The 20,729-nt window shown below is 45.6% G+C and overlaps 3 protein-coding genes across 5 annotated transcripts in view; 2 read left to right on the top strand and 1 right to left on the bottom strand.

Annotated features, from left to right (window-relative positions):
• SAP30BP (SAP30 binding protein) overlaps positions 1-8,681 on the bottom strand; it is a 37,671-nt gene extending 28,990 nt beyond the window's left edge. The window contains exons 1-3 of one of the 2 annotated variants that reach the window (XM_032429624.1): positions 8,505-8,681; positions 7,177-7,286; positions 4,829-4,876 (exon numbers count right to left, since the gene is read on the bottom strand). In XM_032429624.1, the coding sequence (XP_032285515.1) occupies positions 4,829-4,876; positions 7,177-7,286; positions 8,505-8,610 (264 nt within the window). In that variant the 5' untranslated portion in view covers positions 8,611-8,681. The remainder of the gene's footprint in view (positions 1-4,828; positions 4,877-7,176; positions 7,287-8,504) is intronic. The other variant, XM_032429625.1, reaches the window with a different exon arrangement.
• A 129-nt stretch (positions 8,682-8,810) lies between these two features.
• Positions 8,811-20,729, top strand: part of RECQL5 (RecQ like helicase 5) — a 34,648-nt gene continuing 22,729 nt past the window's right edge. For both annotated transcript variants that reach the window (XM_032429589.1, XM_032429590.1), the window contains exons 1-7: positions 8,811-8,960; positions 9,474-9,608; positions 10,893-11,014; positions 11,956-12,474; positions 12,919-13,024; positions 13,534-13,645; positions 14,861-15,023. In XM_032429589.1, the coding sequence (XP_032285480.1) occupies positions 9,488-9,608; positions 10,893-11,014; positions 11,956-12,474; positions 12,919-13,024; positions 13,534-13,645; positions 14,861-15,023 (1,143 nt within the window). In that variant the 5' untranslated portion in view covers positions 8,811-8,960; positions 9,474-9,487. The remainder of the gene's footprint in view (positions 8,961-9,473; positions 9,609-10,892; positions 11,015-11,955; positions 12,475-12,918; positions 13,025-13,533; positions 13,646-14,860; positions 15,024-20,729) is intronic.
• Positions 19,512-20,136, top strand: LOC116647932 (myosin regulatory light chain 12A-like). The gene has a single exon (XM_032429592.1). The coding sequence runs from the start codon at positions 19,720-19,722 to the stop codon at positions 20,059-20,061; it is 342 nt and encodes a 113-aa protein (XP_032285483.1). The 5' UTR covers positions 19,512-19,719; the 3' UTR covers positions 20,062-20,136.

The following is a 20,729-nucleotide window of genomic DNA, read 5'->3' as shown; positions in this document are numbered from 1 at the left end:
TACTAGCTAATCTAGTTGATTTCTCCATGGAACATCATTTTTACTTGAAAGAATGACTGACAAACTACTGTTAGTCAAGTTTGGGTAACTGGCAGACATTTTCTAAAAAAATGAAGCCTGTCACATCAAGGAAAACTCTAACAGAATTTATTGGTAACGATAAAATTCAAGATCTCGAGTAAAAACTAGCATCTTGGAAAATGTATATTCCCCACTGCGAACAGAGAGCTTCCCAATACTTAATGGCTTGTCTGATGAGATGAGTAATGTCATTAACAAACATAATTTTTTGGATATCAGAGAACAAAATACATCACTGCAATCTGTATAGCTCGGTGAACCAACATTTCCCAAATCACCAGCGCCTGAGGATGGAGATCATGGATGGGTAAAACAGCCATTCGAGTGCAAGGCTGACCCATGGACTTAAATAAAGCAGAATACAAAAAGTTCACTGTCGGTTGGGCACCCGCCTTTGGCTCAAGTTATGATCCCAACGCCCTGGGATCAAGCTCCGCATCGGGCTCCCTGCTCCGCGGGAAGCCTGCTTCTCCCTCTGCCTGTCGTCCCCCCCGCTTGTGCACACGCGCTCTGTCAAATAAATAAATAAAATCTTAAAAAAAAAAGAAGTTCACTGAGAACGTTTCACATTCCATAGTGCAAGCAACTTTTAGGAAACCATCGCTTGTTGAATTCTGATCAAGTATCAAAAAAGATCTACAATCACCTAAAGGGCTATTAAAATATTTCTCCTCTTTCCAATGACCTGTGTGTGAAGCCAGATTTTCTTCAACTACTTCAACCAAAACAACACACTGCAACAGACTGAGTGCAGAAGCAGTGATGAGAACCTAGCTATCCATCTAGATGGACATCAGATGCTAGGGAAACCCAAAAATGGGAAAACCATGTGTCTTTGCATCAACTTTTTTCGGTTTCAGAAATAGTTATTTTTCGTTAAAATGTGATTTATATTAATATGTAATGGGTTTAGGGGTGCCTGGGTGGCTCAGTCGTTAGGCGTCTGCCTTTGGCTGGGGTCATGGTCCCGGGGTCCTGGGATTGAGCCCCGCATCGGGCTCCCTGCTTTGCGGGAAGCCTGCTTCTCCCTCTCCCACTCCCCCTGCTTGTGTTCCCTCTCTCACTGTGTCTCTGACAAATAAATAAAGTCTTAAAAAAAAAAAAAAGAAATGAGGATTTAATTGTATAAATGCTTGGAAACTAGGGAAAAATAATTTATAAAGAAATATGTCATGGGTTTGTTATTTTAAAAAGACAACTATTTAAAATTTTTCTCAGTTTTAACTTCTAAGATAGTAAATACCAATAGATAAAACCAAAATGAAGTGAAGCTCTTTGGGATCCTCAGTTTTTAATTGTGAAAAGACACCAAAATGTTTTGAGAACTGCTGTAGTAAAAAACCAAATGCAGATTTTAAAAAGCCAAAGCAGGGGGTGCCTGGCTGGCTCATTCGACTGAGTGTCTGACTTCAGCTTGGGTTGTGATCTCGGGGTCATGGGACTGAGCCCCGTGTTGGGCTCCATGTTCAGTAGGGAGTCTGCTTGTCCCTCTTCCTCTGCCCCTCCCCCTGCTCTCTCTCCCTCTTTCAAACAAATAAAAATCTTCAAAAAAATAATAAAAATAAAAAGCCAAAGCAGGAAGGAGTGCCATCTGGTGGAAAAGACAGTTATGACATCAATCCATTTGCTAACAAAATAAATGGCGCCTCTAATCCATCCTGGTGACATTCCTATTTTAGAAACTTCACATACTTAAGGCAGAAATATTCAAAATTGAAGGTTTGGAACTCAAAAATACTGTTAAAAGTTGGGGCGCCTGGGAGGCACAGTTGGTTAAGCGTCCAACTCTTGGTTTTGGCTCAGGTCATGATCTCAGGGTCATGAGATCGAACCCTGCGTCAAGTCTGCTTAAGACTCTCCCTCTCAGGGGGCGCCTGGGTGGCTCAGTCGTTAAGCGTCTGCCTTCGGCTCAGGTCATGATCCCGGGATCCTGGGATCGAGCCCCACATCGGGCTCCCTGCTCCACGGGAAGCCTGCTTCTCCCTCTTCCACTCCCCCTGCTTGTGTTCCCTCTCTCGCTGTCCCCCTATCTGTCAAATAAATAAATTAAAAAAAAAAAAGACTCTCCCTCTCGGGCGTCTGGGTGGCTCAGATGGTTAAGCGTCTGCCTTCGGCTCAGGTCATGATCCCAGGGTCCTGGGATCGAGTCCCGCATCGGGCTCCCTGCTCCTTGGGAGCCTGCTTCTCCCTCTGCTTCCCTCTCTCTCTCTCTCTCTCATGAATAAATAAATAAAATTAAAAAAAAAAAAAAAGACTCTCCCTCTCCCCCCACACCCACCCGTGCGTGCATGCATGGGCTTTCTCTCTCTAATAAGTAAATAAATCTTAGGGTGCCTGGGTGGATCAGTTGTTAAGCATCTGCCTTCGGCTCAGGTCATGATCCTGGAGTCCCGGGACTGAGCCCCGCATCGGGCTCTCTGCTCCGCGGGGAGACTGCTTCTCCCTCTCCCACTCCTCCTGCTTGTGTTCCCTCTCGCTGTCTCTCTCTCTGTCAAATAAATAAAATCTTAAAAAAAAAAAAAGTAAATAAATCTTAAAATATATATATATTGTTAAAAATCAATTAAGTATGCCGGAAGAGTTCTGGAATAAAGGAAGGGTTGGTAGGGGTTTCAGGTGGAGGCCACTGCCTGAAGACAGTCTGAGGCCAGCAGCTCAGGCAGGAGAGTAAGCCAGCACCAGGACTAAGGCATGGGGAGCACAGAAGACTGTTTCCAGTCCTTGGGATGCCACGAACAGTCATGATTTTTGGACTTGAGGACATGTGAGCTGGGGAGCTCTGTCTGACCCCTTCCACACTCATCCTCCAAAAGAACTACAAGTCACTATAAGGGTGGATTCTGTGTTCTGTTCTCCGAGGGCTTCTCAAGAACAGAAATTGTTCCAGGATGCTTTTCTTTAAAGAATTTATTTATTTATTTGACACAGAGAGAGAGACAGCGAGAGAGGGAACACAAGCAGGGGGAGTGGGAGAGGGTGAGGGAGAGGGAGAAGCAGGCCTCCTGCCGAGCAGGGAGCCCGATGCTCCCAGGACCCTGAGAGGGTCTTCCTAAGGAAGTTGCTTAACTGACTGAGCCACCCAGGCGCCCCTCCAGAACACTTTTTATTCCACAACCAGACTCGAAGTTCAAATGACTGAATGAAATACAGTGAGGCACATCAAAGGGTGAGTATAAACGACACGTCTTCCCAGCCTTCATGTGGTACTGAGAAAGGCTGACACGAGACACGTTAACAAATTTCCCAATTCTGCCCCCCTCAGCCCCAGCCCTGGGTGTTCTTCCTCATTTCTGGGGGACGTGCTGTTTAGTTTGCTGTATTCCAGAAGGGGTGACAGTGAAGTACCTACACCTTTTTCTCTAGCCAACTTCCCCAGAAGGCCTTCCAGCCTTAAGCAAAGGCCAGCCACTAACCAACAAAGGTTCCAGGTCCCACACACCCTCCTTTTCCTCCACAATGAAGTTCCAGCACTTGGGAGCTCCTCAGGTTTATCTCACGCATGGGCTCTAAGGCCCACACACCCCAAACACTAAGACAGAAGATTACTACCACTACTGCCAGTTTTCTTCCGCAAGCCCAAGCAGAGCTGTGGCCGCCCTTGACCCAGGCCACAGGTCTGCCCTCCTGCTTATAATGCTTGGATGGATGAGTTAAGCCTGAGTTCCTTACTTGGCACAGAAAGGAGTGGCATTTGCAATGTCTAGGGCTCAAGTTTTTTCTTTCTTCTACATGCTGGGGCCCAAACTTTATTCCCTGGTAAAATGTGTTATCTGCATCATCCACAGCCTTTCACAGGCTTATTTCAATGGTCGCATACAGTTCTATCCAAACACAAAATCAGTTCAAATTTGGAACAGCTCGTGCTATATTTTCGGATATACTACTGTTTTGATTATAATTTGGTATAATTTTCTGAAGTTCTACTATGTCGCCTTGAAGGCTTCAGTTGGTTTCAAAGTAGCTTTTAATCACAAAACTTGGCCCGTATTCCTGAGGCCTAGAGTGATAGAATTAGACTTTCTCTTTGAAAGAGAAATGTTTGTTCCCTAAAGAATGTGTCCTCAACAGACACAGTACAGCAAGCCTACCTGACACAAAGGGAGGTGGGGGGGTCTTAACCATCATCACAATAGGTCAAGGAGCATGACAGGAAATGCTGCTAATTACTCCCAGCTGCTACCAAGAGGGAAATATCAGAAAAAATGGCAATGTTGGTTTCAGGAAGACCATTCTGTTTACCTAAAAGTGGATGGGCACAGGCCTGGGGAAACAGGGATTAGGTGCAGCTTCTCTAGCAGCTGGGGAGAGGCCTCACTCTGTCTGACCCTCTCATGTCCCTTCCTCACTTCTAGATGACTAAAGAGTACAAAAGGCAGCCCTACGGCTTCCTGATTCTAGGAACATTCCCACATCTAACTCCCCTGCAGATGCAGTGACCCCACCAAGCTCACCTGGCTACAGAGCAGATGCGGGCTGCTACGCTCAGCCAGGCCTCTCGCCTTTCTAGTCTGGAGATACGGCACTATCTACAAGGCTGGAAATCCAAGCTGCCTCAGGACTTACTCATTCCATGGTGACCTCCTTTCTTTAGAAAGCTGGTTTCATCCCAGAAAATGTACCCGTGGCTGCACAGTATGTTAGCACGGGGTGTTAGCGGGACCGAGCTGGCCCAGACACAAGAGCTGAGCCACAGTGTTACAATGCCTTGTTCGCATCCAGCCACCCCACCACAGCCAACACCAAATACCTTTGGGTCATCAGCCTCAGGTTTTTCAGTCTCTGAATCGTCATCTTCCTACAAGACAAAGAATTTAGAGGATTAAGCTTAAAGGAGCGGGCCTGAGGGTTCTCACATGCATAACTAGGGGCTGGAGCAATGTACCCAGCCTGGGCCATCCCAAGAACCCCTCCCCTGCCCTATGACCCAGAACTAGAGAAAGAGAAGGGGAAAAGGAGATGTTCCGGGGGGTGGGGGTGGAGAAAAGAACATCAGCAGCTCAAAGTCGTGACTCCAGCAGTGCCATAGTCTAGGGTATGAAAATGCCTGAGATTAAAAATCACATACATAAAAATGGAAAAAGGTTGCAATGCGTCAGAAAAGAATAAGACCAGGTCCCACAGGATAAAACACGCATAGTGTTTCCAATGAGATACCACTTATTTAAAACCAGGAACATGAACCTTTTTTTCCTTCTCTGCCTTTCATACACACAAGGACGTCAGACTCAGACCTCCCATGACATCATTCACGGTCAGAGTGCCATGACCCCCACACAACTACACCCCAGCACTTCAGCTCAGCAGTAGTCACAGCTACATGAACAGCAGGAAGGCAGGTGTCAAATGACCGGGGCAAGTGACCCAGGGAGGGGGGCTAAAGAGCAACACCCGGCTTTTCCTGGGTCCCGGCCAAGTAGGCCCTGCCTCCATCCAAGCTCTCACAGAACTGCCACTGACCCGTTCTATCCAGTCTTGTTCCTGATCCAAGCGGCCTGCCTGACACAAAGCACCATGTGAACAAGGCATTCTCCAAAGCGTGCACTGGCCTCACACGGCTAGCCCACCCTTCCACTGAGTGCTACTGGAGTTTCAAGATCAGCTACCCTATTATGTAGCTATATCTGTGTCTGTTCCAAGAACACCCCAATGCACAAGAGCCTTTAACTTAACACCCAGGAAAAAATTAAGTTTCATTTGAAATTGCTTTTCTCAATCGAGCTACGCTTTAACCCAAACATTAAGTAGCGCCCCAGATGTTAATATAGACATCACCTGCGAGACTGGAACACACTATACTGATGGCTTTGAGATTTAACTGTCCTGTCAGTTGCCAGTGAGCCCAAAGGTTTAAATGCAATCTCCATGATTTCCTCAAAATGAAATCAATCAAGCCAAATAATCAGAGATGTAGCTCAGCCAAATACAATCACATTTTAGAATGTCTATATTGGGATTTGATGAGAGGATTTTAGTAGAATGATATAAAGCTTATATATGGTGAAAATTCTAAGCAAAGTAATGTGGAACAACACTTCAGAGACACACCATACACATTTACTAAGAAAACAGTTACGGTGTTAAGCCAGTATGTGTGCACTTAAGAAAAATCAAGAAAAGAAAACAATTTGCAAAGCTTTTCTAAACTATTTTAGTCAATTCTGAATTATCAGCATTAATGGTGGGGCTAAGGACGTGAAAATATCTTCCAAAAGAGCATACAATACAAAATGCTTTTTTGTTTTACTTAGAAAGTCTTTTAACGCTAATATTTAAATATCAATACATAAGAAAACTTTCAAACAAATAATAGAGTACATTGAGTATCTCAGTTAAAGATACTGCTGAATACCCAGATTCTATATCCAGATTTCACTCTGTATGTCTTTGTGCTAAGCACCAGGTTAAATCCTTGCTTTCTCTCCAAACTTTTAAATTCTGGCTCCTGAGGCTCAGGCAATAGTGTATCCAAAGGCTTTCTGGTTAGTTAAGACAAAGTTCTCTTTTCTTTGTTGCCAGCACATACTAAACATCAGGCAAGATTTGTGTTCAAGAACCGCGGGCACTCTGATAAAAAACTTCAAGTAAAATATCAAGAAAGAAGTTAAGAAGGCTAAAACCACAAACAAAAAACTATATAATTTCCCTTCCAAAAAAAAAAAAAATTTCCCTTCCTAATCTTTTTGATAAGCTGAAAGATTTGAATAAACCAACCAAGATTAAAAATAATACAGAGTTGATTGCAGATATAAATGATACATCAGTTAGCATGAATGCATTGTTACAAACGGAATAAACTATCTTAACAGGGAAAACCAACATGAAACATATCTCAGTTAAATAAAATAGTCCATTATCTCTTCCCCCAAATTTCAATTCAAAAGTTAATACAAAATGGTCCAGATGAAAACAACTTTCGTTTTCAAACAGAGCACTGATATCCACCCCAGTTTCCTCAACTGATACCAAACAAAAAGCGGGGGAAGGGAGGGGAATGACTTTAGCTGTGGAATGGAATACTGTCGGTACAGTTCGAAGATTTCTGACAAATGAAATGGTGCTTTGAGCAACTCTGGATTTTGGAACAGATTTACTTACCGACTGTTTGCTGTTCTCATCCTCTTCTTCTTCATAACCATCTTCATCACCTCCGAGCCGAGAAAAGTCATCCTCTCCATAGGCATCAGATACTAATCCACCTTTCTCCTCTGAAACAGAGGAAAAAAGAAAAATGAATGAAGGCATACAAAAATGCAAGACAACATTTCGGTTATTTGAGTGACCAGAACTACCCCTGAAGATCAAAGGGGTGCCTAAATCTCATCTAAGTGACTATAGATCCAGAATCTGCCTTTGGAAAGACCACAATTTAGTGGATAAAATCATTAAAAGAACATGGAAGAAAACCAAATGCTAAATTCTTTCTTTCATGCTTCCCATCCACCTAGTATGCCAATTGAAGCCTTCTGAACTACTACTGTTGCACGTTGTCTGAAAACCTCTTTTGATATGGGTATCTCTACCTTGTATCAGAGACACCAGAACTTGTCTTCTCAGACAAGGACAAGGACTCTGTTGCCCTCATTTTTGTGTGTCCTCCCCTAGGAACAGGAGCTTTAACTGGGGCCCTCAGAGGGGCTACCAATCATATCTACTCCAGAAGCAAAATCTTCTTCTACCTTTAAACCAAAACAACCAACAACAAAAAATATAAAATGCTACGAAGTACTGGGAAGCCACCAGAGAACCTCCTGACTGGAAGACACCACACAAAACTGAGAGCAGCTAACCTCCAAATGAAGAAAGGAAGGCCCAGATATGTTAGGTAACTTGCTGCCCTCTCTATGATCCCAAAGAAATCTGTTCCCATTTCCTAACACTATGATTCTCAACCTGAGTAGGGCAACAAAATCACTGATGGGCTTTAACAGCTCACAAAGTAAGCGAATCACTGAGGAGCATTAAAAAGCTCACAATATGCCCAGATCCTACCCCGTATCTACAAATTACTCCGTCGCCAGCGAGATCAGACATACATATTTAAAAGCTCCAAGATGCGTCTAGGGTACATTCCTAATGCAAAGTTATAAATCTAACAAGACACAACCTTTACCACCCTCCACGTACGTTCTACTCATTGCTCTCCCCATTATACAATGAACCCGGAGGTCCATCCCTATGCCCCACGGTGCCCGGCACGGAAACTTTCAATAGTTTCGGCAGAATAATTGAATCAACGAAAGGCGATGGCCCATACTTATTCCAGAGCGTCTATTCTGTTCCAACCAGGGCCTCGATCGCGCTTCGCGGCTCCCGGACCCGACACTTGGGGCACAATGACCATCCTTCCCTCCCGCCCTGCTAGGGGAGCAGCATTCCGCGCAGACACCAGATTCTCCCCTTCCAGTTCCCTACTCGGGCCTCACCAGGCGCGCCGCCCGCCGTTTCGACCCCAGCCTCGCCGTCGGACTCGGGCTCTGAATCTTCCGCGTAAACTGCCAGAGACGACAGAACATTCTTCTTCCCCGCCATCTTCCTCCCACAACCCCAGAGTGCCTCACTCCTATGCGTCAAAAAAGCCGACTTCCGTGCGGAAAGCCGACTTTTTCCTATCCCAGGAGAACCCGCGCCGGTTCCTGTGCAGAAACCAATCAAAACGGCCGTTTCTGCGCCTGGCCCCACCCCTCGCAACCGATCTGCCTAAACGTCATCACTGCGCGACAGATATAAGGTTGAGTGGGTTTTACCTGACGCTGATTCCCAGCCATTTGGCTCCTCAGAGTTTAGGGTGGCTTATGGGGGTTTTCGAGTAGTTCCCGATCGGCGGGCAGCAGCGACCCGGCAAGAGTCCTTCGCTCCTGGGTGGCCCACGCCCAGCTCTGATATCTTGGGGTGAAGAGAGGGAGGCTTGGGCTGGGGAAGGGAGAAAAGAGCGGATCTGGGGCTTAGAGGAAGAAGAGGGATGAACTCTCTTCTGGGAGGTGGGAAGAAGGGCTCGGGGCTCTGGGGCGGGGGGCGGGGGGGGGAAGAATGGCCGTGATAGCAGCGCTTATAAAAGGAGCAGGAGGTGATCTTAGAAAAACAATTACATCTTCTCCAGATTATTCCAAAGACACAGTTTGTGTTTCTTGTGATCTGCTTTCTAGCCCTGTGCTGTATCATGGCATGGGATAGTTCAATGTTTCTATTTTCCTGAGCATAAAAGTGGAGGTGTTAATTGCCCAGGAATGTGTTGCTTGAGGCTGTTCATCTGGAGCTATGTTAGTTGGAAATTATCTATTGCTTGAGAGTAATAAAGCAAATTTTCTTAGAGAAAAATAAGCAGTATTTTAAAAGCGGAACAGAGTTTTCATCGTAATCATACGATCGTCACCTTTACCTTAACTTCTGGCCACTGTCTGTCGCTAAGATGAGCACCCGCCCTTCTTTTGACCCTGAACGTCGAGTCCGGAGCACGTTGAAGAAGGTCTTTGGGTTTGACTCTTTTAAGACACCTTTACAGGAGAGTGCGACCATGGCCGTAGTGAAAGGTAACATTGCCAAACTACCTGTGTTTACATTTGTGCTGGCTGTACTGTAGCATTGCCAGAAGGTGCCAATGCCCTCCTTTTGACCCTTCCTACTTCCCCACCCTTGGTCCATAATTGTTGGAAATCTTGTAGACTTGTCACTTAAAACTTGCAGTTTTATTGGCAGAATCACCCAGCTGTTCTGGTTCTTACATTTCATAGCCAGTGCTGCAGATTGTCTTTGAAAACAACTCAGAGATTTCAATTCATGTTCGTTTGTGTGTAGGCAGTAGCTCGAGTGGCAGGAATAGCCTAATCCAGTCACTGACCTTCTAAGCCCTTTGTTGAAGATTGAGTGACCTGGGTCCTAAATAGGGAAGAAAAGAGTCATAGTATTATAAACCTGAGATATATTGGCAAATGGAGCTTCTCAAGAGGAAAGCAACAATGTAATATTAATTACATTATAACACTTACAAACCAAAGACCTCTAAGTGATGTTGCTTCCATGTCTCCACAGCTATATACACTCATCTAGAAGTATTCAACGTTTATGGCTGTTTAATTCAATCATCCATATCCCAACAGACTCAGACTTCTCACCCTTGTGGTTGTTATTGCCATTACTGGAAATGGTTTGTGCCCATTTCCAAATCTCTCTGGATCTCTGCCCTTTACACAGGAAGGATGGGAAGGAAATTAGCATTACATTGAGACCTTTCCACGTGCCAGACACTCTGCTAGGTGCTTTTCCTATACTCTCATTCAGTTTTCGACAGCCTTGAGGAAGAAAAAGATAAAAGGCGGGAAGCATTTATTTATTTATTTGTTTATCTATTTTTTTTTTTTTTTAAGATTTTATTTATTTATTTGACAGAGAGAGACAGCGAGAGCAGGAACACAAGCAGGGGGAGTGGGAGAGGGAGAAGCGGGCTTCCTGCCGAGCAGGGAGCCCGATGTGGAACTCGATCCCAGGACCCTGGGATCATGACCTGAGCCGAAGGCAGACGCTTAACGACTGAGCCACCCAGGCGCCCTATCTATTTTCTTTTAAAGATTTATTTATTTATTTGAGAGTGAGAGAGAGCGAGCTCGTGTACGAGTGTGGGGAGGGGCAGAGGGAGAAGGAGAGAATCTCAGGCAGACTCCTCACTGAGCGCAGAGCTTGAAGTGAGGCTGGGCTCGAACTCACGACCCTGAGATCATGACCTGAGCTGAAATCAAGAGTCAGACACTTAACCGCCTGAGCCACCCAGGTGCCCCTAGGCAGGAACCATTAAGTGTTGTTGTGTTTTCTTTCTGCAGGTGACAAGGATGTCTTTGTGTGCATGCCCACAGGGGCAGGAAAATCCCTTTGCTATCAGCTCCCTGCTCTGTTGGCCAAAGGCATTACCATCGTAATCTCTCCACTCATTGCTTTGATTCAGGTGAGGCTTAGGGGAGTGAAGATGGTAGCCCAAAAAGTTTAGGGGAAAGTTTTCTTGTTTTGTTTTGTTTTGTTTTCTGCTGGAAATGTCACTTCTCATTTGTTTGGTCTTTTGCCTTTTCTTCGATTTGCCTATCTCCCTTTCTGTATTGGGTTTCTGAATTGCCCAAATGTGGGGGCTCTACTGGTGGATATCAGGGTGATACGGTTATGAATGAGTCTCTGTGTCTTGATGGCCTGAGGTCTCTCGCCCTCCTTTGTTACTTTTCACCCAGAGGAGTATGGAAATGTATCTGTATACACATAGACAATTACTCGTGGACATGGACACACGTGTGTACTCTTGACAGGTTAAAAGATGCAGACGGATAGAAAGCAAAATTGATATAAACAGGTTGGGACATTGTCAACATCTGCTCTGCACCTCTGGCTATATTTAAGGCCTGCAGATGGGCTGACAGAATCAGAAATGAGGAAGTGTGGCCGTGCGGTTAAGAGCCATCCACCATGAAGAGAAATGGAATGGCAGGAACAGTGCTTCGTGAGTTTCACGAGGTCTCAGGCTTTGTGCTCAGTGCTTTATGTGCATTCACTTCACCTTTGCAGTGTAAAATTTCATTTAATGCTAACAACTATCCTGTTAGGTAGTTACCGGTTTTACAGGATAGAAAAAGAGAGAGAGAGAGGGAGAACGAACAGAGTCTTAGAGGGTAAGAGCCAGCCAAAGAGCCTGTGGTGATCCAGTGAGCCAGAAATGAGCCAGGACCATCTGCCTCCAGAGCCTGTGCTCTCAGGCAGTTCGCCTCCTGTCCTTGTTGTATGCACAGAGAAGAACTTGGAGGTTGGGAGGAGGACGTTTATGGCTGGGAAATGCCCGGTGAGCCAAGGTGACATTGACTACCAGGTCCTCCCCTCGGTGGCCTGTTTCCTTTCTTCCCTCAGGACCAGGTGGACCACTTGCTGACCCTGAAGGTACGAGTGAGTTCCCTGAACTCCAAGCTCTCGGCACAGGAGAAAAAGGAGCTGCTCTCTGATCTAGAACAAGAAAAGCCACAGACCAAACTTCTGTACATCACGCCGGAGATGGCGGCTTCAGCCTCCTTCCAGCCCACCCTGAACTCACTGGTGTCCCGCCGCTTGCTCTCCTACCTGGTGGTGGACGAAGCTCATTGTGTTTCTCAGTGGGGGCACGACTTCCGTCCTGACTACTTGCGTCTGGGCACCCTCCGTTCACGCCTGGCACATGCCCCGTGCGTGGCTCTGACTGCCACAGCCACCCTGCAAGTCCGAGAGGATGTGTTTGCTGCCCTGCACCTGAAGCAGCCGGTTGCCACCTTCAAGACTCCCTGCTTTCGGGCCAACCTGTTCTATGATGTGCAGTTCAAAGAACTGCTTTCAGATCCCTATGGGAACCTGAGGGATTTCTGCCTTAAGGCTCTTGGACAGAAGGCTGATAAAGGGGTGAGGGCCCTAAGGCTGGGAGGCCAAGGTGCTCAAGAGCAGTGGGTGGTATCTGCAGCATAGAGATGGAAATTGGTTTTCTAGGACCTTTGCTTAGAACTAGCTGAAGCTTCTTAAAACTTGTGCACAGAGAGTTGTTCCTTTGGTTTCCTGGCATTATTCCCCTTAGTGGAGTTCCCTTGTCCTGGAATTCTTCTCTGGGAGATGAGCAGCCAACCCCTGAGTGAGGCCTTTGCAGACCTATCCAAGGTTTCAGCACAGGAAGCAGAGGAGTTAGATGAGTTGCTTTGTTGCAGTGTCAGAGCTCTGCTGGTGGCCTGCCTCAGAGGAACCTGTGAGGCTGACAGGAGAAAGAGCGAGAGCTTCTTTTAAAGGAGGCCACAGTAAAATGGGCAGATTGTTCTGTTCTTAATGCGCACTCTCTTCCCACGTCTCCTCGTTCAGTTGGTATCTGGCTGCGGCATTGTCTACTGCAGGACCCGAGAGGCTTGTGAACAGCTGGCGACAGAGCTCAGTTACAGGGGTGTGAGTGCCAAGGCTTACCATGCAGGTAAGGGGCGCCTGGGCCATGTGGTCACTTCTATCTTCGAAGCCTCTCGGTGGGTCTCTTGTTCTTTAAGGATCCTGGATAATCAGATGGTCTGTCATCTTTTTCCAGATACCCAGGCAGAGCTAAAGCAATTCCCTTACATCCGTAAAAAGGAGTCTGAACACAAATGAGAACTATGGCTCCTGAATTCTTTTTTCTCACCCTGTGCCCTCCCAGCAGCAGATGATGAGTTTTTAGAAGCCCACTGGGTTCTATTGGTGTTGTGGAAAGAGCACAGGTTTTGGAGGCCAGTGGACTTGGGTTGTTTGAATCTGGGCTTTAATGCTTATTGAGTGCTATGTGCTCCACACAGGCTAGGGTCTTTTTGAGGTTAAGTGCATGGCCCAAGGCCACACAGGTGGTAAGTGATGGATTCGGGGTGTGTGTATAGCGCCCAACGCAGTATCAAACCCAAGGTAGATTCCAAGGGAAATAACGGGTTCCTTTTGCCACCTTCCCCTCTGTCATAGGGCTGAAGGCTTCCGAAAGAACGCTGGTGCAGAATGAGTGGATGGAGGAGAAGGTCCCGGTCATTGTTGCAACCATTAGTTTTGGGATGGGAGTGGACAAAGCCAATGTCAGGTGAGTGACGGTTCTTGCCTTACCTTCCCAGTCGGGGCCTGGCTCAAGTGGGCTGCCTAGTTCTCTGCCTCAAGGACCTCCTTCTAGGGCCAGAGGGGAAGGAGGCCCCAAGACAGAATCCCCAGTGCATAGCCCACATGGTGACAAGTGCTACACAGCCCACTCTCCTGGTGACTGCCCAGCCGGGTTCTGCCATCTCCCAGTAGAGGGCAGCACGCAGCCATCAGGCCCATCCATTAACGCAGCCCAGATCCCTCACATCTAGCACAGGGTCCCTGTGAGGGGGTGGAATAACTATCTTAAACTGCCCCCTGTGGGAAATCAAAGGCAATGTCTTATTCCCAGCATTCCTTGTTACTGCTTACTGACAGTCCAGAAGAGAGAGTGCATCCCAGCCTCCTAGACCCACCCTGGCAACTGTTGGGAAGTCTTTTATCTCTAGCCCCACCTAACCTTCCAGAACCATTTTCAGCTACAGCCTGAAGCCCTTTGCTCTGATTAACACCAACAATAATGCCTTGTATGATTTGCAGAGCACTTTTGCATACATGATCTCGTTAAGACTCACAGGGAAGCTGAGTTGGTCAGGGGAGGAATGAGTCTATGTGCTTACATTACGAAAACACAGGTTTTGGAATCAGAGTTTGGACCCTGGGTTGGCTGTGGCTTGTAAGGGCCCAGATTTGAAGTCAGACGCAGCTAGGCCCAAGTCCTAGCTCCACTGTCCCCTTGCTATGTCACCTTGTACACATTTTCCTGATCATTTCATTATCTGTAAAATGGAGTTATCTCACCTGATAGTAACTACAGTTAAATGAGACAAATAGATAAACTGGCCCATAGTAGGTATTCAATAATGTTATGCCTCCCTCTCTCTTCAAAGAGGTTAAAGAGATTTACTCGAGGTTGTGCTGCTCATTAGAGGCCTTACCTTATTTCTTTAAGCCCAGTCCTTTTTCCTCTGGGCGGGGACTGTTGAGTGTTTTTGGTTTCTCATATGTGCTGGAATTGCCCCCCTTAACTCTGCTGTGGCCTCTAACTTGGGCCACTCCGTGGCAGGGATGGGATGTGGGGGTCTTGGCCACATTTACTCTGAAACCTGCTAGCCTCCCTGCTCCTGGTCACTGTCGAGAGCCCTGCTTCCCTGACACTGATCGCTCCTCCCCTCAGCTCCTCTGCCACAGCTCACGCTGCTTGTCCCTTTGGATCCTACAGGTTTGTTGCCCACTGGAATATTGCCAAGTCTATGGCTGGGTACTACCAAGAGTCTGGCCGGGCAGGCAGGGACGGGAAGCCTTCCTGGTGCCGTCTCTATTACTCCAGGAATGACCGGGACCAAGTCAGTTTCCTGATCAGGAAGGAAGTAGCAAAACTCCAGGTAAATCCTGGGCAGCAGGAGCCCTTTCCGTCCAAACCCCTCGCTCTCCAGTTTCATGCAGCTTATTTCTGAACCCAGGTGGAGCTTCTGTAAGCTACAGGGTTGCTCCTGGGGCTAGAAGGTATAGCGGCAGGGGGAATGGTGTACTGGTGAATAGGCATCTTGCAACAGCTAGGTTAGACTCTTTCCTTTATATTTAGTGTATCTTAGTGCGATCTCTTGTGTGCCTGTTATTTTACATAGCCAAGATCAATCCTGCCTTGTGGTTTTTTTGGTTTTGTTTTGTTTGGGGGGGGGCAGGGGCAGAGGGAAAAGGAGAGAGAATCTTAAGCAGGCTCCACAACCCTGAGATCATAACCTGAGCCAAAATCAAGAGTCACACACTTAACCAACTGAGTCACCCAGGCGTCCCAATCCTGCCTTGTTTTAATTAGCATTGTTACATAAGCGTTTTCCCATATTGTTGAAAGTTCTTTGTTTATGTTCTCAGCCTTTTTTTTTTTTTTTTTTTTTACTGGTTGTACATGCTTTACAGAGAGCCTAGAAATAGACCCAAGTACGTAAATGAGCTTGATGTATGATAGGTGACATAAAATAGCAACAGGAAAAGGATGCACTGTTGATAGTGCTGGAAAAAGATAAAATCAGGTACTTACCTCCTGTACCATACACATGTGAATTACAGGTGGAGTAAAAACCTCAAAAAAAAAAAAGTAAAATTGGGGGAAAATATTTTATTTCCTCGACAAAGGGAAGAGCATGTCAAGATTTTAAAAGTGGAAGTCATCAAGGAAGACATGATCTATTTGACTAAATTCAAACTAAAAATTTCTGTGTAACGAAAGATACCATAAACAAGGTGAAAAAATGAGCCATTGTTGGGGAGGGTATTTGCAATATGTATGATTGAGTACGTAGAGAACTCCTACAGGTGAATCTATAAAAGGCAAACAGCTGCAGAGCAAAAAGTATGAATTTCACAGAAGAGGGAACCAGAATATCTAATAAAGGTATGAAGAGTTGCTCAGCCTCCCTTGGGAATCAGAGAAATGCAAAGGAGATAGTGAGCTGTCACTTGATACACATCATACTGGCAAAATGTACAACGTCTTTATAATTACTGTTGGCAAGGATGTGGGGAAAGGGGAACCCATGGTGTTGTAAGGAACATGAACTGGTATGACTGCTTTGAAGAGAGACGAGGTGATACATGCAATGGGAGGGTACTGGTGCTCTGTGATTCAGTAATTCCACTTCTAGATAAACAAACTGTCATGTGCACAAGGATGTGTGGAGGTGTTTGCTGCAGCTCTGTCATAATGAACTCTTCCTCTGTAGGGTATTGGATAAGTAAACGGGGGGTTAGTCACACACTGGAATGGTCTAAAGCAGTTAAAAATGACACAGGAATTCTATATTAACCAAGAAGGATCAAGTCCCCCAAAGCATCATTTATGAAGTTGCAAATGGATACATGTAGACTTCTCCTTATAAGAAATATTGAATGCCAAAAAAAGAAATATTGTATGCAAGTATTATATCTGATCTTTGCCAAAATGACATTAAAAGGACAAAAAATGTATAAACCCACAGGGACAGAAAGAATAGAAAACAAGGTAGAAATGTCAACAAATGTCTGCCTAGAAAACCCCAGACTCTACTGGAAATCTATTAGAATTCGTAAGAAAACCTGGCAAGATGGCTAAATATAAGGGAAATATTTTAAAAAGCCTAGCTTTTCTCCACACGACCATGAATGCCTAGGAATGGAAATGAAAAAAGTACTTAATTTGCAAGAATAGAACTTACAGAATATCTAGACGTAAATGTTACTGGCTTTAACAAGAGACTTAAAAAAACAAGCAAACAAACAAAACCCCTCCCCAGTTGGTTTTAACATGCAGCCAGGGATGAGAACTACTGATTTAAATGAAGAAAACCAATATCTTGTGGAAAGAAAACAAGCTCTGAGTAGTTACAAAAACTGAGTGGGAAGACATAAAACTGTCAATTCTCCTCAGAGTTAATATAAATGAAGTTCCAGTTGAAATCCCAAAAGATCTCTACTGGGAAGTGGAATCGTAGAACTTATGTGAAAGAATAAGTGCCCGAGAACAGCCAGGAAAAGTCTGAAGGGGAAGAATGGTGAAGGGCTCGAGCTTAACCCAGTGTCAGAATGTGCTGTGGTTTTGCTGTAACCAGATCCACGTAATACAGCAACAAGGAGTGGCCCAGACAAGGGAATTAGAAATAAGGCCCAGAGCACATGAGAGTTTACTATGTGATGAAGCAGACAGCTCAATTTAATGGAAAATGAAGGGACGGTCTAGTAGGTGGTGCTGGCATCCCTCTGGAATAAAATGAAAGTGCCCCGTTTGGCACCTTATATAAAAGATTTAAGGACCTACAAGTGAAAAGCAGTATCTTACAAGACGCTTTATTCCAGTGTATAACCTAGGGCTCGAAATAGTTTTGTAATGAAAATTAGAAATTCAGAAAGCCATCTTTAAAAAAAAGAAGTATTTGAATTAACGTTCTTGAACCTTTTTTGGGGGGATGGGAGGGCAGCAAAGCAAGGTTTATTGAGCGATTAACAAAGTGATAGTACAAAGCTCCCAGGGAGGGAGGGGACCCGAGAGGGTTTCCACTGGAATTTCTAAGTCTTGGGATTTTTTATGGGCTTGTTGGTGGGCTGTTTTAATCTGATTAACCCTCCCTGCGCCTGTCATCCAATCAGGTGTTTGTCATCTATCATATGGGAAAGGATGGAGGGTTCCTTCCAGGGTGGTGTAAAATCCTTTTAAGGGTGGTTTCCTCTTAGGGCAGGGGCTCTAAGTGATTGAACTTCTAAAATCCTGAACCCATGAAAAAAAATGTAGGCAGCAAAAGATACCATAAACAAAGCCGGTACATAAACCGCAAATCTGAAAAACTGGTTACCGTAGAAGGCAAACCAGAGGTTGAAGTTGAGGGTAAATGGAGAGATTTCACCAACTGACAGGAAAAAGCAGTGTGTGAAAGCAAGTTCCCAGAAAAGCTCATCCAAACGGCACGTCCAAAGATGTTCAAATTCAATAGTAATCAGGTGAATGAAAATTACAGTAAAATGACACATGTGCAAAGGGGCTCTAACACTCGTGGCTAGTGAGCAAGTGCAGGAGAGGGCCTGCACTTTGCCTGGAGAAGAAGAAAGCTTTTGGAGGGAAATATTCTAGAAATTCTAGAAATATCTAGAAATATTCTAGAAATATCTATTACACTTTATTTTTTTTAAAGATTTTATTTATTTGAGAGAGTGAGCATGAGCTGGGGGAGGGGCAGAGGGAGAGGGACAAGGAGACTCTGTGCTGAACGCGGAGCCCGATGTGGGGCTCGGTCCCAGGACCCTGAGATCATGACCTGAGCTGAAATCAAGAGTCAGATGCTCAACTGACAGCCACCCAGGCAGCCCCCCTATTACGCTTTAATACACCCTTTGCCCCAGATACCGTGTTTCTGGGACCGAATCACCTGAAATAAAAGCTCATGTGCTGGAGGGCCTGCATGGTAGAATTGGTCATGAGGACTGACACTGGGGAACAAACTGAATACCCGGCCACGAGCAGTGATGAAATTACAGTACGTGCTCACCATGGGCCTCACAAGCATAGCTGAGCGCCCAGGAGGGCTCTTCTGCTTTTGGAAAAAGAAATCATGTACTGTGTGACGTTAGAGATTTGCTCATTCTCTGTCTGCTCTGTTGAAGTGTAAGTTCCATGAGAGCAGGGCCCTCTTGTTTCCTGTGGATCTGTAATGGCCAGACTAGTGCTGGGAACATAGTAAGTGCTTAACGTTTTTTGACTAGATGAATGAATGAACGGGGAGGGGAGTACAAGTTGGGATGGGGAAAGAAGGGGCCTTGCGTGGACCTGGTACTTTGCCAGGAATGAAGGGGGCGTGATTAACTGGTCCCTTTTATCTGAAATTCAAATTAGACGAGATTTTGGTAAGGTGATTAGGTATAAGATATTTATTTAAAACTTACACAGTGAGTTATTTTTTTTTTTTTAAGATTTTATTTCTTTATTTGACAGAGACACAGCGAGAGCAGGAACACAAGCAGGGGGAGAGGGAGAAGCAGGCTTCCCGCTGAGCAGGGAGCCTGATGTGGGGCTCAATCCCAGGACCCCGGGATCATGACTTGAGCCGAAGGCAGACGCTTAACGACTGAGCCACCCAGGCGCCCCTACACAGTGAGTTATAAGAGCTCACACTAGGCTTATCAATAAGATATGTAAGACAAAGAGAAGATCCAGAAAGCCTCCAGGGAGGTGATATGTGGAGGGCTGGGAGCCAGAACAGCACCAATTTTCTCCATCATAATATCAGAAATGAGAAACGATGAGGCAATGCCTTCTAATTCTAGATAAACCATTTCCAACCTAGAATTTCCTACCCAGCCAGCCAGTTAAGTGTGAAGACAGGTTAAAGACATTTATAGCTTCCGGTTTGCTAAGCAGACATCGGACTTTGGAAGTGTTGGTCTTTACAGGCTCTGGGAGTAGAAGGGTGTTGATAGCGGCACGGAGGGGGTTAACCGAAGTGCTCATATTCTCCCGGCTGGGCAGGGATTTAACCGCCACCATGTCCAACAAAAGGGGCAAAGACCAGGACCACCGAGAAGCACCCCCAGTGCTCAACATCCAACGTTTTCGCCATGTTTGACCAGTCACAGATTCAGAAATTCGAAGAGGCCTTCAACGTGATTGATCAGAGCAGGGAGGGTTTCACTGACAAGGAAGATTTGTATGCTATGCTGGCCTCCCTGGGGAAAAATCCAACTGTTGAGCATCTGGATGCCATGATAAATGAGGCTGTGGGGCCCATAAATTTCACCATGTTTCTCACTGTGTTTGGTGAAAAGCTAAATGGCACAGATCCGGAAGATGTCCTCAAAAATGCTTTTGCTTGCTTTGATGAGGAAGCAGCTGGCACCATCTGGGGCGATTACCTGAGAGAGCTGCAGACATCGGTGGGAGGCCAGGTTACAGGTGGGTGAGCTGTACGGAGAAGTGTCTGGACAAAAAGGGAAATCTCAATTCATGTGCTTCCTTAAACATGGAGCAAAGGACAAAGATGACTGAAAAGAAATGCAGATTCCAGCCAAACATTCCTTGTTGCCACTTGGGGTATTTCTGAGACTTTCTCTTAGACCCTGTTGCATGCTCTTAGTTTTGCAGCTTTTGCCTGTCTTGTACTGATTCTCAGCCATTTTGGGCACATGCATTCCTATAATCAGATGGGAGGGGGGGACTTTTTACGATTTTCAGAATAGAAAAATGGGCAGTTTAACTTACCAGCCCCCTCCCCAAAATAACCGCAGTCTACACAGAGTCAGTATGTATTTTCAGAGAAAGATAGAGATCTGACCCGAGCCAGGCAAAAGGAATGTCCTGGGGCGCCATGGAAGGGTGGTCTCAGCTGTGCGCCAGGCTGAGGGAGGGGCAGTTCAAGTTGAACCAGGGGGGATAGAAGGCTCCAGGGGGGAAGTTTCTAAAAGTAGAAGTGGAACCTGCCATCTTTGGCCCCTGTTGACATGAATTTTTTATTGTATCACAGCATTTGGGGGTGATGTAGTAATACACTAAAATCTAAGTGAAAAAACAGCTGTTAATTTTGGGAGAACAAAGTTGTACAAGAAAGGATATGTGATCATGAGAAATGTAA

Source organism: Phoca vitulina, unplaced genomic scaffold (genome assembly GCF_004348235.1).
Source record: "Phoca vitulina isolate PV1807 unplaced genomic scaffold, GSC_HSeal_1.0 scaffold41, whole genome shotgun sequence".
In the NCBI taxonomy this organism is placed as follows: Eukaryota; Metazoa; Chordata; class Mammalia; order Carnivora; family Phocidae; genus Phoca; species Phoca vitulina.
This window is presented reverse-complemented; position numbering and strand designations above follow the sequence as displayed.